This window comes from Ranitomeya variabilis, chromosome 2 (assembly GCF_051348905.1).
Source record: "Ranitomeya variabilis isolate aRanVar5 chromosome 2, aRanVar5.hap1, whole genome shotgun sequence".
In the NCBI taxonomy this organism is placed as follows: domain Eukaryota; kingdom Metazoa; phylum Chordata; class Amphibia; order Anura; family Dendrobatidae; genus Ranitomeya; species Ranitomeya variabilis.
Window position 1 is genome coordinate 754281697 of NC_135233.1, and position 18339 is coordinate 754300035.

General features: G+C 42.8%; 1 protein-coding gene across 3 annotated transcripts in view; it reads left to right on the forward strand.

Moving 5' to 3' along the window:
• The window catches only part of USP45 (ubiquitin specific peptidase 45), a 185281-nt gene that overhangs the window by 89069 nt on the left and 77873 nt on the right, over positions 1-18339 (forward strand). For all 3 annotated transcript variants that reach the window (XM_077289668.1, XM_077289669.1, XM_077289670.1), the window contains 2 exons: positions 2117-2209; positions 5792-5922. In XM_077289668.1, the coding sequence (XP_077145783.1) occupies positions 2117-2209; positions 5792-5922 (224 nt within the window). The remainder of the gene's footprint in view (positions 1-2116; positions 2210-5791; positions 5923-18339) is intronic.

The following is an 18339-nucleotide window of genomic DNA, read 5'->3' on the forward strand; positions in this document are numbered from 1 at the left end:
GTCCCTGGAGACGCCACGGTGGTCCTAGCAGGACTGCACGTCGGTGGCGTGTTGCAGCAGGGAGCAGAGTCCGGAGGATTCCTGATCTCCTTTTTGCGCCGGCGCCGGTAAGTATAGCCGCTCCTTCGGTCCATGCGGGGTGCGGCGGGGTGGTGAGGTACCGGTGGCAGGAGGTGTACGCCGTCCGGAGCGCTGCTGCATGTTTTTCCGGCGTCCTGCACCGCTCTCAGCGTGTGCTGGAGCGTTTCCGGGTGCGGTGACGTCGGGGGCGGAGTCAGCAGGCACTTCAGGGTCGCCGCATGCGCAGTCTATCCAAGATGGCGGCGCCCATCGATCCTGGACGCCGGATTCCTCAAAAACCCCGCTGACCTCCCAGCTGCAGCCTGAAACAGCAGGGACCAATGAGAGTGACGCCAGGCAGCCTGCTGACCGGAATTCAGGGGGATTTAAGCAGGTGTTGGATTTAGAGCCCTGCTTTTTGCCACATCTTCATCATGGAGAGTGATGGTGAGCAGCAGCCTCAGCTGCTGGATGAAGTGCGACAGAAGCCCATGGAGAAGGAGCATGTCAGAAGTGACCAATCCAGCCGTAAGAGCTCATCCAAGCAGGGATCGAGAGCATCGACTGGGAAAGAACCCCCTCGTGTTCCGGTACCTTTTTTTGGCGTACGCTGGTAAGTGATCTACGTGAATGTTCACTCAGTGACGCGGGCCCCTTATACTTTGTCATTCTAGGGGAAGAAAAGTACAAAGACGAAACATAAGGAGTGCGCCCTATGTGGAATCCCTTTACCAGATTCTTATCCCAAAAAATTATGTGCCCCCTGTATACAGCAGACTGTGAGGTCTACAGGAGTGGTAGGGGTTAAGTGACATCAGGTCAGATAGAAGGTATCACCCTTATTGTCCTTCCCTAGGTAGCGGAAGAATCTGCGAGTACGGCTAATTTAAAGGAGATGATCCATATGGAAGTAAGGGAATCCCTGCGGTCTCTATCCCAGGCGGGAAGTTCAAAACATAAGGCTCCCTTGATCTCTGATTCTTCGGAGGAAGAAAGAGAAGAAGGTTCCTATGGCTCTATTCCCTCTTCCTCCTCATCAGAAGAGGACTCTGGCCGATTTTGTCTACCTCTGGACTGGGTTGATAAATTAGTTAAATCGGTCATGGGTACGATGGGCCTGGAAGAGCCTAAAACACAACTTTCCAGACAGGAAATAATGTTCAGCGGATTAGACCATAAAAAACGTAGATCTTTTACGTTACTCAAAACGCACCACACATAAAACTCGCCACGCGCAAAACTCGCCATGCACAAATCTTGCTGCACACAACTTGCTACACTAACCTGTCACATGCAACTCGACACACAAAATGTTGCTACACGCATGTCGCCACACAAAACTCATCTCACAAAAGTCGCTACATGCATGTCGCCACACGCAACTCACCATACACAACTTGACACATGAAACTCGCCCTAAAACACACACAAGTCTGGTATTATCCTTCAAAAATAAAAATCTGATTAATAAGCAGACAAACTACAAGAGCAACAAATGTACCATATAGGAAATACGGCAGCTGTCAGTCACATGACCAGTCTATTATGTGTATGTGTGAGCTAATATATACTGCCAGGGGGAGGGCTTCCTGTTGGCTGGGGATTTACCAGGCTGCCAATAGCAACCAATCACAGCTCAGCTTCTATTTTGCTACAGTTAATTAACCTGAGCTCTGATTGGTTAATATAGGCAACAAAGACATTCTCAGTATAACAAAGCTAATATATGTTGTGAAATTCTTCTATTAGCTTAGTTTTTGCCTTTTAATAATTACATTTCTATCTATTTGTTTTGTTGTTTTTGTGTGCAGAATAAATTTTTGTTAAGACATTCTATTTTGCTAACAGCAGTCATTAACCCGGGCGAAGCCGGGTAGTACAGCTAGTAAATATATATATAATATACACAGAATGTACAGTGGTCAGTCTCCCTGTGAGCTGGCATTTTTAAGATTTGTTTAAAAAACATGTTAATGACCTTTTTAAAAGGAAGATTACTTTTCAGTCATTGAGAGAAAGCTTTGCAGATCATTTGCCGACTTCTGTCTCTTTGCAGAATCTTGCCCATACACACATGTTAACAGAAGCGCTGTCTGGAATGAAAGAAAAGGAATCAAAATTGAAGATTTGCCTTAATGAAGAAACCTTGGTAAATCTATTTACAATGATATTCTGCTGTGACCTCATTGTCCCAGTGTATTATTAATGTTGTGAGCTGTCCAAAATATTTACTAGGAGACTAAGCTGAGCATGATGGCTGCATGCGCTCTGCTTCTCCGTTCAGCGCCCATACACTATTTTGCTTTCTGTGGTCCCATATTGTATACACTGTACTATTTAAAAAAAAATAAATAAAAAATCTAACGCAACGAAGACTGCGACATCCGCTACTCTAACTATATCTAAAAAAGAAAAAGTCCCTTAGTGCAGACTGATTAGCAGCTATACTAATCAGATAGCTGTGGCCACTGGGAGAGCATGAATGCTCAGTGCAGGATGTCGCACAAAAAAGTGTGCCCAAAATATAAATGGGAGTGTGGGGGGATTGGGGGTGGGGGAACTGGAACCGGGATTAGGGAACTGCTGCTACTGTGATCACAGATCGGTGACACTGCAGCCAGCACACGAAACAAATCGCGTGAGGCTGGAGACAGATCGCATGAGGATCACACTGGCTGCCAATTATTTTCTTTCTCTCAGGTAACAGGTGGTATACAACCATTCGGCACACCAGCTCTGAGGTAACGATGGCGTGCAGAGTGATGATTGCTATTTTGGATTAACCCCTTTGGCACTGATTGATCAGTAACTATTGTTCAGCCAATCAGCGCCAAGGGGTTAATCAGCTGATGTAACGTCGCGATCACACCATCCACTGTGACTGATGTGATTGGTGCAATTTCAAACAGTACCAATCACAGCATGTCACATGGATTTTTTTTCAAACTTTATTGTAACATTGCTGTGATTGGCTGATCAATTTTGACCAGCCAATCACGGCAATTGCCGATGCAGGGGGATGGTACAGCAACCCGGGGCGATCTGTAGGGACAACCTCATACATCTTAAAAGAAGTTAAACCGCACCCTATGTCCATACAGCCTCTATGTGCATGTAGACGCACGTCAATTCCAGGGGGTCCAACCCGGTATCAAGTCCATATCCAAAATAGAAAAAAGACAGCGCCACAATGGACAGTGATGTTAGTCTTACGTTTTTAATTTGCCTCCTGCGGCAACGTTTCGGTCCAATGACCTTTATCAGGCATGATAAAGGTCATTGGACCGAAACAACGCCGCAGGAGGCAGATTAAAAACGTAAGACTAACATCACTGTCCATTGTGGCGCTGTCTTTTTTCTATTTTGGATATAACCTCATACATCTTAACTGAGTTACCGCGTGATGAAGCGCAGTGATCGGTGTGGTAGATTGGCTCACTCGGTTGCACACGGAGGTAGTCAATGGGACACTGCGCCTTTAAGGATGCACTTGGTTTATTAGCACAGCATAATCCAAGGTTTTAAGCACAAAAACAACAATGGCCCTCTGGGCAAATCAAAAAATGGTAGCACTTCCTTCAGTCCTTGCACTAGTAGGGGTCAGCCCAATCAGGGTTAACAATGTCCTTGCACTATGTGCACAAACACTCTCCTGGAGTCTTCCTCTCCAGGCCCTCAACAGCCCAGACTAACCCTGGAGTTCAGTTATTTAAAGCCAGACCATGTGACTCTACATCATGTGACTGATCACATGATCCCGACATCACACAGGTCTTGTCAGGACTCTTCATGTGGAGATGCGGCAGACACCCTCCCACCCGCTCTATGGAGGTCCACCAAAACCAGCCCATAACATAACTCTCAATACACTCTGTGCAGAATTACTAGGCAAGTTGTATTTTGATCACATGATACATTTTTAATACATGTTGTCCTACTCCAAGCTGTTCAGGCTGGAGAGCCAACTACCAATTAAGTAAATCAGGGGATGTGCATCTCTGTAATGAGGAGGGGTGTTGTCTAATGACATCAAAACCCTATATAAGGTGTGCGTAATTATTAGGCAACTTCCTTTCCTTTGGCAAAATAGGTCAGAAGAGAGATTTGACAGGCTCTGAAAAGTCCAAAATTGCGAGATGTCTTGCAGAGGAATGCAAATAGTTGTTGATCAACAATAAAAATAATCCTCTAAAATACAACTTGCCTAATAATTCTGCACACAGTGTAAACTGACCCAACACATAGTGTTCTGGAGGAAACAATTCTGATTTTACATCACTTACGCCATCATGCGCAGTGACAAGAATCTCCCCTCCATCACTTCACCAGTGACTCTGTCACATCGGAAATAACGGCACTGTATATATATTGCGCTTTTGCGGTAACGCAGCTCATGCAGCGCAGTATATATGCAGCGGATGTCAGGGAGAGGTTAAATAAGTAATAATAAGGGATAGAAAACCTTGAATAAGGTTAAATAAGTAATAATAAGGGATAGAAAACCTTGAATAATAAGGTTTCTTTGGAACTTGTTTTGGACTGCTTATACGCCATCCGGACTATCCTGCGTTGCAACCCTTCATCAATTTTTCTCTGCCTTCCATGTCCAGGCAGATTAGCTACAGTGGTATGGGTTGTAAACATCTTTATTATGTTATGCGCCGTGGAAAATGGAACATCATATCTCTGGAGATGGACTTGTAACCTTGAGATTGTTGATATTTTTCAACTATTTTGGTTCTCAAGTCCTCAGACAGTTCTCTTCTCGTCTTTCTGTTCGACATGCTTACTGTGGAACACACACACATAATGCAAATTGTCTCTTCAGACAGGAAGAGGACTAGAACTCTAGTGCCACCTATTGGAAGTAGCAATCCTAACAGTCAATGTCGACCCTTTAACAAGCCTTGTCACATGACTTAGGATAATAGCCAAACCAGAATCTCAATTTGCAGACACTGTGTTTCGGGGTACTGCCCCTCGTCAGTGCAAAGTGGAGATCTGGTTTGGCTGATTGAGAGGCGTCTGACTGGGATCCAAGAAGTATCCTTGCGGAGAGTGACATGATAAGCATGTCGAGGTGAAGTCGTGACGAGGCTCGATAAAGTGTCGACATTGACTGTTAGGATTGCTACTTCCAATAGGTGGCACTAGAGTTCTAGTCCTCTACCTCTCTGAAGAGACAATTTGCATATTTCCCAGAAAGCATTGTGGCTTTAAGTCTCCTCACCTCGACATGCTTATCATGTCACTCTCCGCAAGGAGAAACTATACTTCTTGGATCCCAGACACATAATGTAAAGACTGAGTCAATATCTCCCCTTTTTAACTGGTTTCAGGCGTGTTTTTCATATTGCCCACACCTGTAACTTGCCACAGGTGAGTTTGAACCAGCATCACAAGCGTGAAACAGAGTTGTTAACCCACAATTTTGGGAAAGATGCCAACAATTTTGTCAGGACCATTTGGGGTGTTTTGTGTGAAATTATGTCCAATTTGCCTTTTTTCCCTGTTATAAAAATAAGGTGTAATTGCAATAATTTTCTGGCAAAATACTTCCTTTTCCGGAACAATTTCAAGGGTGCCAACACACTTTCGGCCAAGACTATCAGTCGATCAATATATGAATGAGAGCAAACGTACAGTAATTAGCATACCCTTCTCAATGCACATCAGATGATATACAAACAAAATATTCACTACAGTGTTTCAATAATATTTTTCCCTTCAGGATCCGTTAGTGATCACCCTCCCTAGTCCTGGTCCTCTCACATCAGCAGTGGTCTTATTCTTGCACAGTATGAAGCAGCCTGGAAAAGAACCCTTGACTCCCAAAATGCTCTTCAGCCAGCTCTGTCAAAAGTAAGTAATTATGTAAAGAGCCTTTCCACCCACATATGTTACGAGCATCATCTGAGTATACATACATGATTAGGAGCAGATAATGAAATATGACGTGAAGCGTGCATTAGGCCTCCAATTGCAAGTCCTCTCTAAATTAATTTACAAGTTGTTCCTTCGGCTGACAATTTGGTTTCTGTTGAGAGAATGTATGTAAAAATGGAGTTGGAAGCCACTTTTGCTGTACTACAGACTAACAGGCTGTGCCGACTCAGGGACTACTTATGCAGCAGATTTAGGCTGGGTTCACACTTGCATTTGGCTGGTCTGGGTATGGCCCCTCATCCTTACCCTGGTATGCATGGCCCCCTCATCCCTATCCTGGTATGCATGGTCCCCTTCATCCCTATCCTGGAATGCAGGGCCCCCAATCTTTGTCCTGGTATGCATGGCCCTATCCTTATTCTGATATGTTTGGCCCCCATCCACATTCTGGTATCCATGGCCCCATCATTATCCTGGTATGCATGGCCCCCTCATCCCTATTCTGGTGTGCATGGTCCCCCTCATCCCTTTCCTGGTATGCAGGGCTCCCAACCTTCGTCCTGGTATGCATGGCCCCATCCTTATCCTTATATGATTGGCCCTATCCACATTCTGGTATGTTTGGCCCCATCCTTATCCCGGTATGAATAAATATTTTAAAAAAGCAAAAACAAAAAAAAATCCTACTTACCTTCCTGCGCTCCCTCTCAGCATCTTAATCCGGTTCCAGCAGTTGCTTTAAGCAGTGCATGGCAGTGACGTCATGCGCTGCTTACAAGCCAAGGACAGCTGCCGGAATACTCACTGCTCTGGACGCCGGGCTGTTCCGTTTTTTTAAGGTAATGAATATTCACTGCATTCCACGCCTATGGGATTGGAATGGAGTGAATATTCATTGTCTTTAGTAACGGGGACCCGTGAAAGCCTGGCAGCTGCAGGGAGCCTGCGGCTGACGCTGTACCCGCTATTAAAGAGCAATGAATACTCACTGCCCTCCACGCACATAGTCCCGGCATGCAGAGCAGTGAATACTCCAGCAGCTGTTGTCGGCTTGTAAGGACTCATGACGTCACTGCCATGCACTATTTACAAGCATAATGCTGCTGCCGGCACTGGAACAAGACGCTGCGAGGTAGCGCAGGAAGGTAAGTGTAATTTTTTCAATTTTTTTATGTTTTTCTGATGGAGTCAATCATACCAGGATAAGGATGGGGCTGTAACGGAGTCTGCTGTGCTGGAGTACCTCTTTAGTACCACCCCGTGTTTCAGGAGGTCCACTCTGCTTTGGCTGGATTCTGAATGAAGGACGCTGACTGGAATGGCTTCATTACATGAGCGCATATAAAATATCACTGCTTCTCCACGTATTTCCAGTGTGACAACTCTTTACTCACAGGACACAGAATATATATATCACAACAGATACAGAGGGCAGGCCAATTCAAAAGTGGCAGGCCAGACATACATTACAATAGCCGCAGGTGGCCGGAGCCTGCCGATATTTACTGTGGGAATGACAAAGGTGGGGGACGTCAGAAGGAGAATATCTTGTCCCCTCTGCCCAGGGGCGCAGCCTGTGGTCTGATGCATTAGGGACATGAATCTCATATAGAACCTATTATACATACATATGACTGCACAACATATTCTGGGTGCAGGGGGGTTCTATAACACGGCCATCCATACCAGGATGCTACTAAAGAGAAATGAATATCCACTGTCCTCCAAGCCCTTGGGCGTGGAATGCAGAGAATATTAATTTCTCTTTAGCAGCAGGCACAGGAGTTAGCTGCAGCCGCCGGCTCCTGCCTCCTGTGACCCGCTGCTGCCGCTCCCCCACCTCCTCACCACAGCCAAAGCGGGTACATCTGGACTATGACACTCCCCCATTTTCCCTCCACATTTTTGGAGGAAAAACGTACGTCTTATAGTCTGAAAAATACGGTAATCTAATGGCAAATGGTTATGGTACATAATCCAACTAGCCATTGGACCCTATTAGATTAGCATTTGAATCATTTTTTCTTGTGGTGTGACTACAGAGTTGGTGTATGTGAAATACAGAACAGACCAAATAAAGGGAACCTGTCACTGGATCCTTGCTGCCGAACCATGAGCAGCATGAATTAGAGCCTGGCTACATGATTGCTCCATGTATATTTCCTCTGAAAGCATAGTTTGTAAAGCTGGTTGGGGACCATGGGTTGAGACGTGATGTCCCCAGTCTGCTTCTTCCTGCCCCACTCCAGTTGATTGACTGGACTTTCCCTGTGTATACACATGGGCGAGACCTGTGGGGAACACCATACAGGAATTTCATCAGACTAGTCAGGTCTCTCCCTAAAGTCCCCAGTCAGCTTTTCAAAGTATCTTTTCTCTGAACATTGCAGTGTCTCCAAACAAAATATAATTGGCATCTATCTCACAGCCAGGCTTTGATCTATGCTGCCTATGGTTCAGGCACCATGAATCCAGTGACTGATTCCCTTGAAATTCAATGAACCAATTCATTATTTTCTGCTTGGACTGTGTTTCCATGTACAGAGAATCACAACCTTTGCCCAATTTTCGTACTTGTCTTCCGCATTGAGTCTGTGAAAAACAGAACAAGCTCAGACTCATAACTGATTGAGCATGAAACACATTTGAGTTGTACAGTGCTTGTCTGAATACTTCTTATGTAAGCAACTCTCCACAGTATTCATCACTACTCCCTTCCACATTTACAACATGGTGTAGCATGTAGCATGGTGATTGTATGTTAGCACTAAATACCTTGTAAAGTACTGTGTAAATGTCAGCTTCTGATTTTTTTTCCTTGGCCAGACCTGGTGGTGATCATTTCATGTAAACTACCAGAGCATGTAGTCATTGAATAGCTCTTCTGTAGCTTGTGTACCGAGTTCATTCTGCTTGTTAGTCCTAATTTATTATTTCAACAAAACTGGGCAGAAGATGGCTAATCACTTAATCACCAACCTAATTATGTGCTCTGCCGGCACACAGATGTGGTTCTTCCTGACCGAGTGGGACGTTTTGTTCTCTTAAGAGGTTCTGCTGCCAAGCAATAGTGCTTTATTGGTGCTTGTTTGGTTCAGGTCAAGTGACACTGTGCGGATAGCTTCTTTTAAAAATTACTGCTGCTAATAAATTGTGCACTTGGGGTGTGCTTTGCTAAAATTACAGGCAAAAAAAATTAACATAATGGTAACAGTAGTCTTCAGAATAATCAGTGGCTTTAACTAGAAATTATTTAAGAAGCTTAATCGTCTATTTCCACAATAAGATCTTCTAAACTGGAATCTCCACTGATGTCCTCAACTAATGGTTCCAGGTCCTCACTAAAATTAGGAAAGTGTTTGTGTATGAGAAGTCGCCTCTTGGCTCTCGCTGATTGACTTTAATTGGGAGGTGGATATTCATGGGTAGAGATCTCCCTGATGAAATGAAAGCAGTGACCCAATCATTCTGGGCATCACTTAGAATCCTATTTGTCCTGGTAGCATTCATATAGGAAGGCCATATCAGAAGTTCTTATTCCAAGGGTAACCATTCACGATCGTTCAGTCAGCAGGTTGTTCAGAAACCGATTTCCCACATAGCTGCTTACTGCAGACGTGTTGCTTCATGTAAGAAACTGGTAGCATCACAGAGTAAGTTTGTGACCAGTCTAAAAGAAACTTTCCAACTCTTAATGGGGCAAGGCTGTTAAACTGAAACAAAGCGGAAAAAAAAGTTTCTATTAAATGTAATATCCAGCTCAAAGGAAGGAGTGTCACACCCTAACCTGCACTAAATGCAGAAACCTAAAACTAAACTGAAAAAAAAATGGAGTACAAGTTGGTTGGTATTCATGTAAAATGCTTTTACACCTTTTGTTTTTTTATTATCAAAAACAGTGTTTACGAAGTACCCAATGTTGTTGATTTAGGACAGGACAGATTAATTAATACATATATGGCCTTATGTTCCTGTATACAAGCAATATAGGAGGTAGGAATTGGCATTTGTAACTTTATTATGCACATATCTTCACAGGGGCATAATCGAAGACATTAGCCCTTTCCCAGGTTGTGTCTATACTCCTCATTTTTGATGATACATCATTGAATTTATACTTATACGTTCAATAGAAAGAAAAAATATCACTGCTTCACAAAAACCATGTTATCACATTCCCTTTTGATGGTGCTCAGCAATGAATACATAGAAAGTCCAATAGTATTGTAGAAGAGAAGAAATCACAGCACTCATCTGCGCAGAAAATTCAGAGACTTTATTTCTAAATAGATAAATGTAAAAGGTTGTTTGTGAATAGCATACTCTGATATACGGACAACAGCCAGAGACCAGGAAGAAGCACCTTCTCGGTGCGAAACAGCTTTTGTTCGTACATAGGACTATGCCATTCACTACTTTGCTGTTACTTTTGTGTTTAAAAATAGTCTCTGAATTTTATACTCTGGTGCGGGTCGCAATTTCTTTTCTTCTACTAAAACATATATACAGTGTGTGTATGTATGTGTGTGTGTGTGTATATATTATTATTATTTATTTATATAGCACCATTAATTCCATGGTGCTGTACATTAGACGGGGTTACATCAAAATACAAGTGTCACTTACAGTAAACAAAACTAACAATGAGACTGATACAGAGGGGAGATGACCCTGCCCTTGCAGACTTACATTCTACAGGATTATGGGGAAGGAGACAGTAGGTCAAGGGTTGTGGTAGCTTTGATTATGTTGAGGTGGCCGTGTGGTCATTATAGCCTGTAAGCTTCTTTGAAGAGGTGGGTTTTCAAGTTTCTTTTGAAGGATCCAAATGTGGTGGATAACCGGACATGTTGGGGCACGGAATTATATATACACTACCGTTCAAAAGTTTAGGGTCACTTAGAAATTTCCTTATTTTTGAAAGAAAAGCGTAGTTTTTTCCAATGAAGCTAACATCAAATGATTCAGAAATACTCACTATACATTGTTAACGTGGTAAATGACTTCTAGCTGCAAACGTCTGGTTTGTAATGCAATATCTTCATAGGTGTATAGAGGCCCATTTCTAACAACCATCACTCCAGTGTTCTAACGGTACTTTGTGTTTGCTAACTGTGTAAGAAGGTTAATGGATGGTTAGAATACCCTTGAAAACCCTTGTGCAAGCATGTTGGCACAGCTGAAAACAGTTTGGCTGATCAGAGAACCTATAAACCCGACCTTCCTTTGAGCTAGTTGAGAACCTGGAGCATTACATTTGTTGGTTCCATTAAATCTCAAAATGGCCATAAAAAAAGAACTTTCATGTGAAACTTGACAGTCTATTCTTGTTCTTAGAAATGAAGGCTATTCCAGGCGAGAAATTGCCAAGAAACTGAAGATTTCCTACAATGGTGTGAACTACTCCCTTCAGAGGAGAGCACAACTGAGAAATTGAAACCTCACAGGTCCTAAACTGGCAGCTTCATTAAATAGTATGCGCAAAACGCCAGTGTCAATGTCTACAGTGAAGAGGCGACTCCGGGATGTTGGCCTTCAGGGAAGAGTAGCAAAGAAAAAGCCATACCTGAGACTGGCTAATAAAAGGAAAAGATTAATATGGGCAAAATAACACAGTCATTGGACAGAGGAAGATTGGAAGAAAGTGTTATGGACAGATGAATCCAAATTTGAGGTGTTTGGATCACACAGAAGAACATTTGTGAGACACAGAACAACTGAAAAGATGCTGGAAGAGTGTCTGACGCCATCTGTCAAGCATGGTGGAGTGTTATGATCCCAATGGCAAGGATCTCAGAGATTACAGCAAAAGTCTGCAAACATAAATACCAGCTCATAGGGACGTGGTAACTAGGCTGACCATATACCTGATCCTAGCACAAACACTAACAGTAGCCGGGGAACGTGCCTACGTTGATCCTAGACGTCTCGCGCCAGCCGGAGAACTAACTAACCCTATCAGGGAAAATAAGACCTCTCTTGCCTCCAGAGAAAAGACCCCAAAGTAATACAAGCCCCCAACAAATAATAACGGTGAGGTAAGAAGAAAAGACAAACGTAAGAATGAACTAGATTTTAGCAAAGAGAGGCCCACAGACTAATAGCAGAAAATAGTAAGATGACTTATATGGTCAGCAAAAAACCCTGCAAAATATCCACGCTGAATATCCAAGAACCCCCAAACCGACTAACGGTGAGGGGGGAGAATATCAGCCCCCTAGAGCTTCCAGCAATATCAGGAATCACATATTGTACAAGCTGGACAAAAATATGAACAAAGCAAAATAACAAAAAATAAGAAAGCAGGACTTAGCTTATCTTGCAAAGAACCAGGACCTGAAGACAGGAGCAAACAGAAATGAACTGATTACAACGATGCCAGGCACTGGACTGAGAATCCAGGAAGTTTAAATAGCAACACCCCAGGCCTAACGAAGCAGGTGAGTACCAACCTGGTAAAAGACAATCCAAGTGCCAAATCACTAGTGACCACAAGAGGGAGCCAAGAAGTATAGTTCACAACAGTGGAGGTAATGTGATGGTCTGGGGTTGCTTTGGTGCTGGTAAAGTGGGAGATTTATACAAGCTGAAAGAGATGTTGAATAAGGAAGGCTATCACTCCATTTTGCAATGCCATGCCATACCCTGTGGACAGAGCTTGATTGGAGCCAATTTCATCCTACACCAGGACAATGACCCAAAGCACACCTCCAAATTATGCAGGAACTATTTAGGGAAGAAGTAGGCTGCTGGTATTCTATCTGTAATGGAGTGGCCAGCGCAGTCACCAGGTCTCAACCCCAATGAGCTGTTGTGGGAGAAGCTTGACTGTATAGTACGCAAAATGTGCCCATCAAGCCAAACCAACTTGTGGGAGGGGCTTCTGGAAGCATGGGGTGACATTTCTCCAGATTACCTCAGCAAATTATCTGCTAGAATGCCAAAGGTCTGCAATGCTGTAATTGCTGCAAAGGGAGCATTCTTTGACGGAAGCAAAGTTTGAAGGAGAAAATTATTTCAAATAAAAATCATTCGAAACTTGTTGATGTCTGGACTAGATTTTAAATTCATTTGGCAACTCATTTGATTAATAAAAGTATGAGTTTTCATGGAAAACACAAAATTGTCTGGGTGACCCTAAACTTTTGAACGGTAGTGTATATATTTTATAGGCTCGGAATATGCTCAGCGCGTACAGTGTGGTGTACGGGCTTAATAGTAAGTGCTGTATGTGGTTCCATACACAGCTCTGTGAGAATGAATGGATGGACCCATAGATATTCTGTTCAGCCCGTACAATACTCTGTGGAGGGACCTGGACCCCAACTAATCAGCAGCAATATACCGAGCCTATAATATATAAAACGTTTTATAAAGTGACAGTTACACTTCAGTTTCGTCTAAAAGGAGGAAAAAGTAAGCTAAGAGTTCAATTTTTACTTGCCAATATCTAAGAAAATTATAAAGAAAAAGGAAATAAATGTCTGTTTATCACAGATTTTTTTTTTTTTTTAGATATTTTTTTGGGGATGACCCCCCAAGGACCACTAAAAACATGTTTTGTACATTAACTTCACTTCACACATTATCACACCTCATAAGGTCGTCATAAACTTTTTGGTTCATGTCAACATTTAAATACATGTATATATTGCTGATTTCCCCTGTAACTGGGGCTGGTTTATTAGCCACATTTACAAAGTAAATTCGGCCTGCTGCTGCACATCGGTATTCATCTGGATCTGTGAGGCCAGTCTCACACATCCAGATAATTCCGGTACCGGAAAAATCGGTACCGGAGTTATCCGTGTGTCCGTGAGCTCATGTGGCACATCAGTGTGGCGACTGAGTACCACACGGACCGTGCAGGAGACAGCGCCACAGTAAGCGCTGTCCCCAGCGTGGTGCTGAAGCCACCATTCATCCCTTCTCTCCAGCAGCCCATAGGGGTGGAGCCGCATATTCATCACTGTAATGAGCGGCACCACGTGACCGCTCATACAGGACAAGCTGCGGCGCTGAGAGGAAGCATCGAGGGAGCTGGGTGAGTATTTTAATGCCAGTGGGCGGGCGCACATTGGGTGGGAGGCGGCAGGTGACAAGGATCTTTATTTTAAACACAAAAATAATTTAAAAAAACATTGATTTTTCATTCCTTCTCTCCAGCGAACACTGCTGGAGAGAAGGAATGAATGGAGGCTTCAGCACCACACGCTGGGGGGGACAGCGCTTACTGTAGCGCTGTCTGCTGCACGGTCCGTGTGGTACTCAGTCGGCACACGGACAGCATCCGTGTGCGGTACGTGTTTACACGGACCCATTGACTTTAATGGGTCCGTGTGATCCGTGCGCTCCCACGAACACTGACATGTCTCCGTGTTTTTCAAATGGACACATGGTCCGTGAAAACACGCTGACGTGCAGAGACACATTGATTTTAATGTGTCTACGTGAGTCAGCGTCTCCGGTACGTGAGAAAACTGTCACCACACGTACCGGAGCCACTGACGTGTGAAACAGGCCTTAGGTTAGTTGTGACTTCTCCCTCTGGGCCTGACAATAACATGATTGCTGGGACTGAAGAAGAAAGCTGTGATAATCTGTATACATTGCCCTTGTACCGCAATCATGAAGGCAGAGATGATATTAAACCGTATCTGCATTCTCTATGGGGAGCCCTGTCCTTACTCTGTATTGACATTGTGTATGCCAGAATAGAATTTTGTGTACGATTTTCATTGTTATGGCTAAAGTAGCCTGTATCTTTCATTAGAAATTTAATGTGGGTTTTCCCATTAAAGAAATGTCACATTGCCAAGATATGCTATCGCTATCTAATCAATGGGGATAAGTCTTCTGGGATGCCCGCCATTCCTGAGAATGTCCGTTTTTGCCTGCACAGGCGCAGTCCTGGCCTCGTTGCCCATGCTCTACTGCACTACATTAGTTTGTTCATGCAGAATTGATAAGTGATAATGGTGTGATGTAATCTTTGTTACAAGATTTGAGTAATTACATTAATACTATCAGCCCTGGTCCTGTTGTGACCCTGTCACCCATATGAGTGGTATGTTGCAACTGGTCTCTTCAAAATTGTATCTTTGATTTGAACAAGTCTCAAGCTGCACACCAGGCCTGTCTGATGCCAATGCTGAACAGACCGCGGTGAAATGGCACAGTGACAGTGCCCCCACCACAGCAAGCTGCAGTCCCCACCAGGGTTAGCAGGAGGTTTTATTACTTCCGCCTGCTCACATTAGATAGAAGTTGGCCAGCAAATGCCAGTCTGTTGCTCCTCGGCCTTTGGAGGCATACATATTTTTTTTCACTAGCTGCTGAAGCATTACATTCCTTGTATACCAGAGGGACTAGCCATGTATATGAAGGCAATGTGTTGCGAGAGCCTTTACTTGTCGTGAGGGAAAAGCAGCAGAGATAGTCTTGGCATCTATATTGTGTTGTATAACGAACATTAATTAACAATTTTCAGATTCTGACGTTTCGTCAGTGTTTACAGCCTTTGATTTTATGACTGAGTGGTATAATATCATTGTGACTAAGAAGGTATATAGCGTTTGCTCTTTTGTTAAGTGTAAAGGTGGATCTAAATGCATGACGAACAAGACAGTCTATGGGCCATTTAGAAGGAAAGATTTATATTTCATGAGAAATACAAAGCCGCTCAAAACATGTAAAATTCTACTGTGCTGCCCACGTAGGTAAAACGCTCAACAAAATCCGAGCTCTGTGCAGTCCTTATTTAGTTCAAGACTGGAGCATTAATCTCTGTTCATTTTTGTTTTTCACGTACATGCAGTTTTAGGACCTGTAAAATGTTTTTTTTTTTTGCTTATTCAGATATTTGTATACATTATGCCTATTTTTTTTTTAAGAATAATTTCTGTCATTGTTATATAAATATTTTTATTTTGTTGGCGAAATTGAGTACAAATGTAAAGAAAAAAAATTAAACATGCATGTAGTCTTCTTTTTTTTTTATGGATCAAGTTAAAACTAAAATACCCCTAATAACCCTTTCCAGTAAAATGTTTTTATATATGGGATATTTAGTTGTTTATTTTTTATCGTCAGAGCTAGAAACTGCAGTTTTTGGCTCACGGAGGCTTTTTCTTGTTTTGTTTTTATTTTTTCATTTTATTGCAAATAGAGTACCTCCCATAAGTTTATAAAAGGTAGGGATTTTTTGGGGTGCATTTCAACGTCACAATGTATTTTCTCAAGTTGCTGATTTCCCTTGTAACTGGAGTTGGCATATTAGTTACAGGGCAATTTTCACCTCCTGTATTCTTGTCAGTGCTGATCTGGCTATGGGAAGACTGAGAAACTGCACTTTCCTGGCAGCCTGCTATCATATCATCACTGGGATGGGGTACGGATGCACTATTACTCGCTCAGGCCTGTGTACATATCGCTCATTCAGCTATGTGTATACAGCGGTCAGGCAGGCAGAGGCCATAATAAACCGTCTTCAATCTGTCTGTCTCGCGGCTGCATAGACTCTTTGCAGCTGTTATCTCTACGAGGATATTAAAAATGTCCTTGCGGAGTGATAAGCAGACCTCCCCGACTCTTTAAACTTTCAAGGCTCTGGCATTCCTATAGATCGTGAATGGAGCAGAATTTGAGCACGCACACCTCCACTTCATTCAAGATGAGGCAGCAGAGCCTTATTCTTGGGTTTGATGGGCTCCCCATGGTCAGTTATTTTGAAAATAACTCCTGAACATTTCTTTTTTTTTATATATATATATATTTAAAGGTGTGGTTCGACACATGGTTTTAAAATAATAAACATAAAAATACTCTTGCCCTTCAGCACCCCTGCACATCCATTGGCTACTGAGGTCTGATCTGGCTCTTAAAGTGACTTCTTCTTTATTCAGAAGTCACCAGGACCACTGTAGGAATTAGACATCACTTTCGAAGCCGGCGTAGACCTCCAGAGCCAGCTGTGGTGGTGCTAACCTGTGAGTTTACCTCCGTTTATTATATGTCATGACACAGAACCAGACCCCAATCAGAGGACAATAAAACATTCATGCTCCTTATCTATGAACTCCTCCAATATTTATGGACATAACTGTTTATCCCTCACATAATGGTAATTCTGCTTCATGTCACCTGTCTTATCGATGGCATTTTTCTGTGCTGTGTTGTGCATAAATAATGTGATTCTTCAGAATTTCTATTAGTCTATGCCTGACGAAGGGACCGGAGTAGTCTCAAAAGCTTGCAATATGTTACCATCTTTTCAGTTAGCCATTAAAAGGTATCAACCACTGAGGACTCTCAATCCTAAATATTTTTCTATCCACTGGCTAACAAGGTACCAAAATATATATCTTTCTTGTATTTTATGACAAGTATTCATGTCTCAAAAATATTTATTGAAATGTTAGACCACATCTTTCAATTTATTATTATTATTATTATTATTATTATTATTATTATTATACATTTTTATAGCTCCATTCATTCCATGGTGCTTTATATGTGAACGGGGCAAATGACTCCATTTGCCTGTAGAATCTTTCTAAATCAGCTGTCGGGTCCCTTAAGCAATGCTTACATTGGTCTTCATTGTTTACATATGCTTAAAGCGATTGCTGGGTTCAGTGGTGAAAGCAGGAAGTATGAGACAGTGTAGGCCAATGATTGTGATCCATGATTGATCAGATATCTGCGAATGCACCAAAGTATTTCATCACCTAGGAGCGGACGGATTCAGAGAAGAGGTCATTTGAGTAAATCTCATGCCCATCGGTAGCATAATTGCTTTAAACATTGCTGTCCAGAATTGACCTTACTGATCTGGGGGCATGCGGTAAACAGTGGGCACATTTCTGATTGCTTAGTTCAGGACGCAACAGTTGATGGCATTGTAGGAATATGGCTAGAAGTAGGCCAACCCCTTCAGTAGAGCTGGTAAATCCACTTGTTCCCTGATGCTTCTTTTATCAGATTTCACTTCCCGATTTGGCTACTTGAAGACTAAAATAGATGCAGTAAAATTCCTTTTCTCTGGTAGCTTTAACCCTGATATTATGTTGGTGAGAAGCAGGAGATTGTACAGTGACCAAACTGTGGGACTTCCATGCTAGATGTGATGTTGCTATGGATGCTTGATGGGTGCAGGCTCCAAACTCCCAACCACTTCATTCTTCAGTGAAGTCAGTAAGACATAGGGAAAGAGCCGAGAGTTACTTGCTTTCTACTTTTCTAGTAGGGTATCGGTACCAAAGATGGGATCTTCTTCTAATCAGGCAGGTCTACTAAAAACAAAACAAACATTTTTTAGGAAGTCATTGAATCATGGAGTGTCTACCTGTATCAGTAAGTTTTATAAACTTTTCTATGACCATCTGATAATCT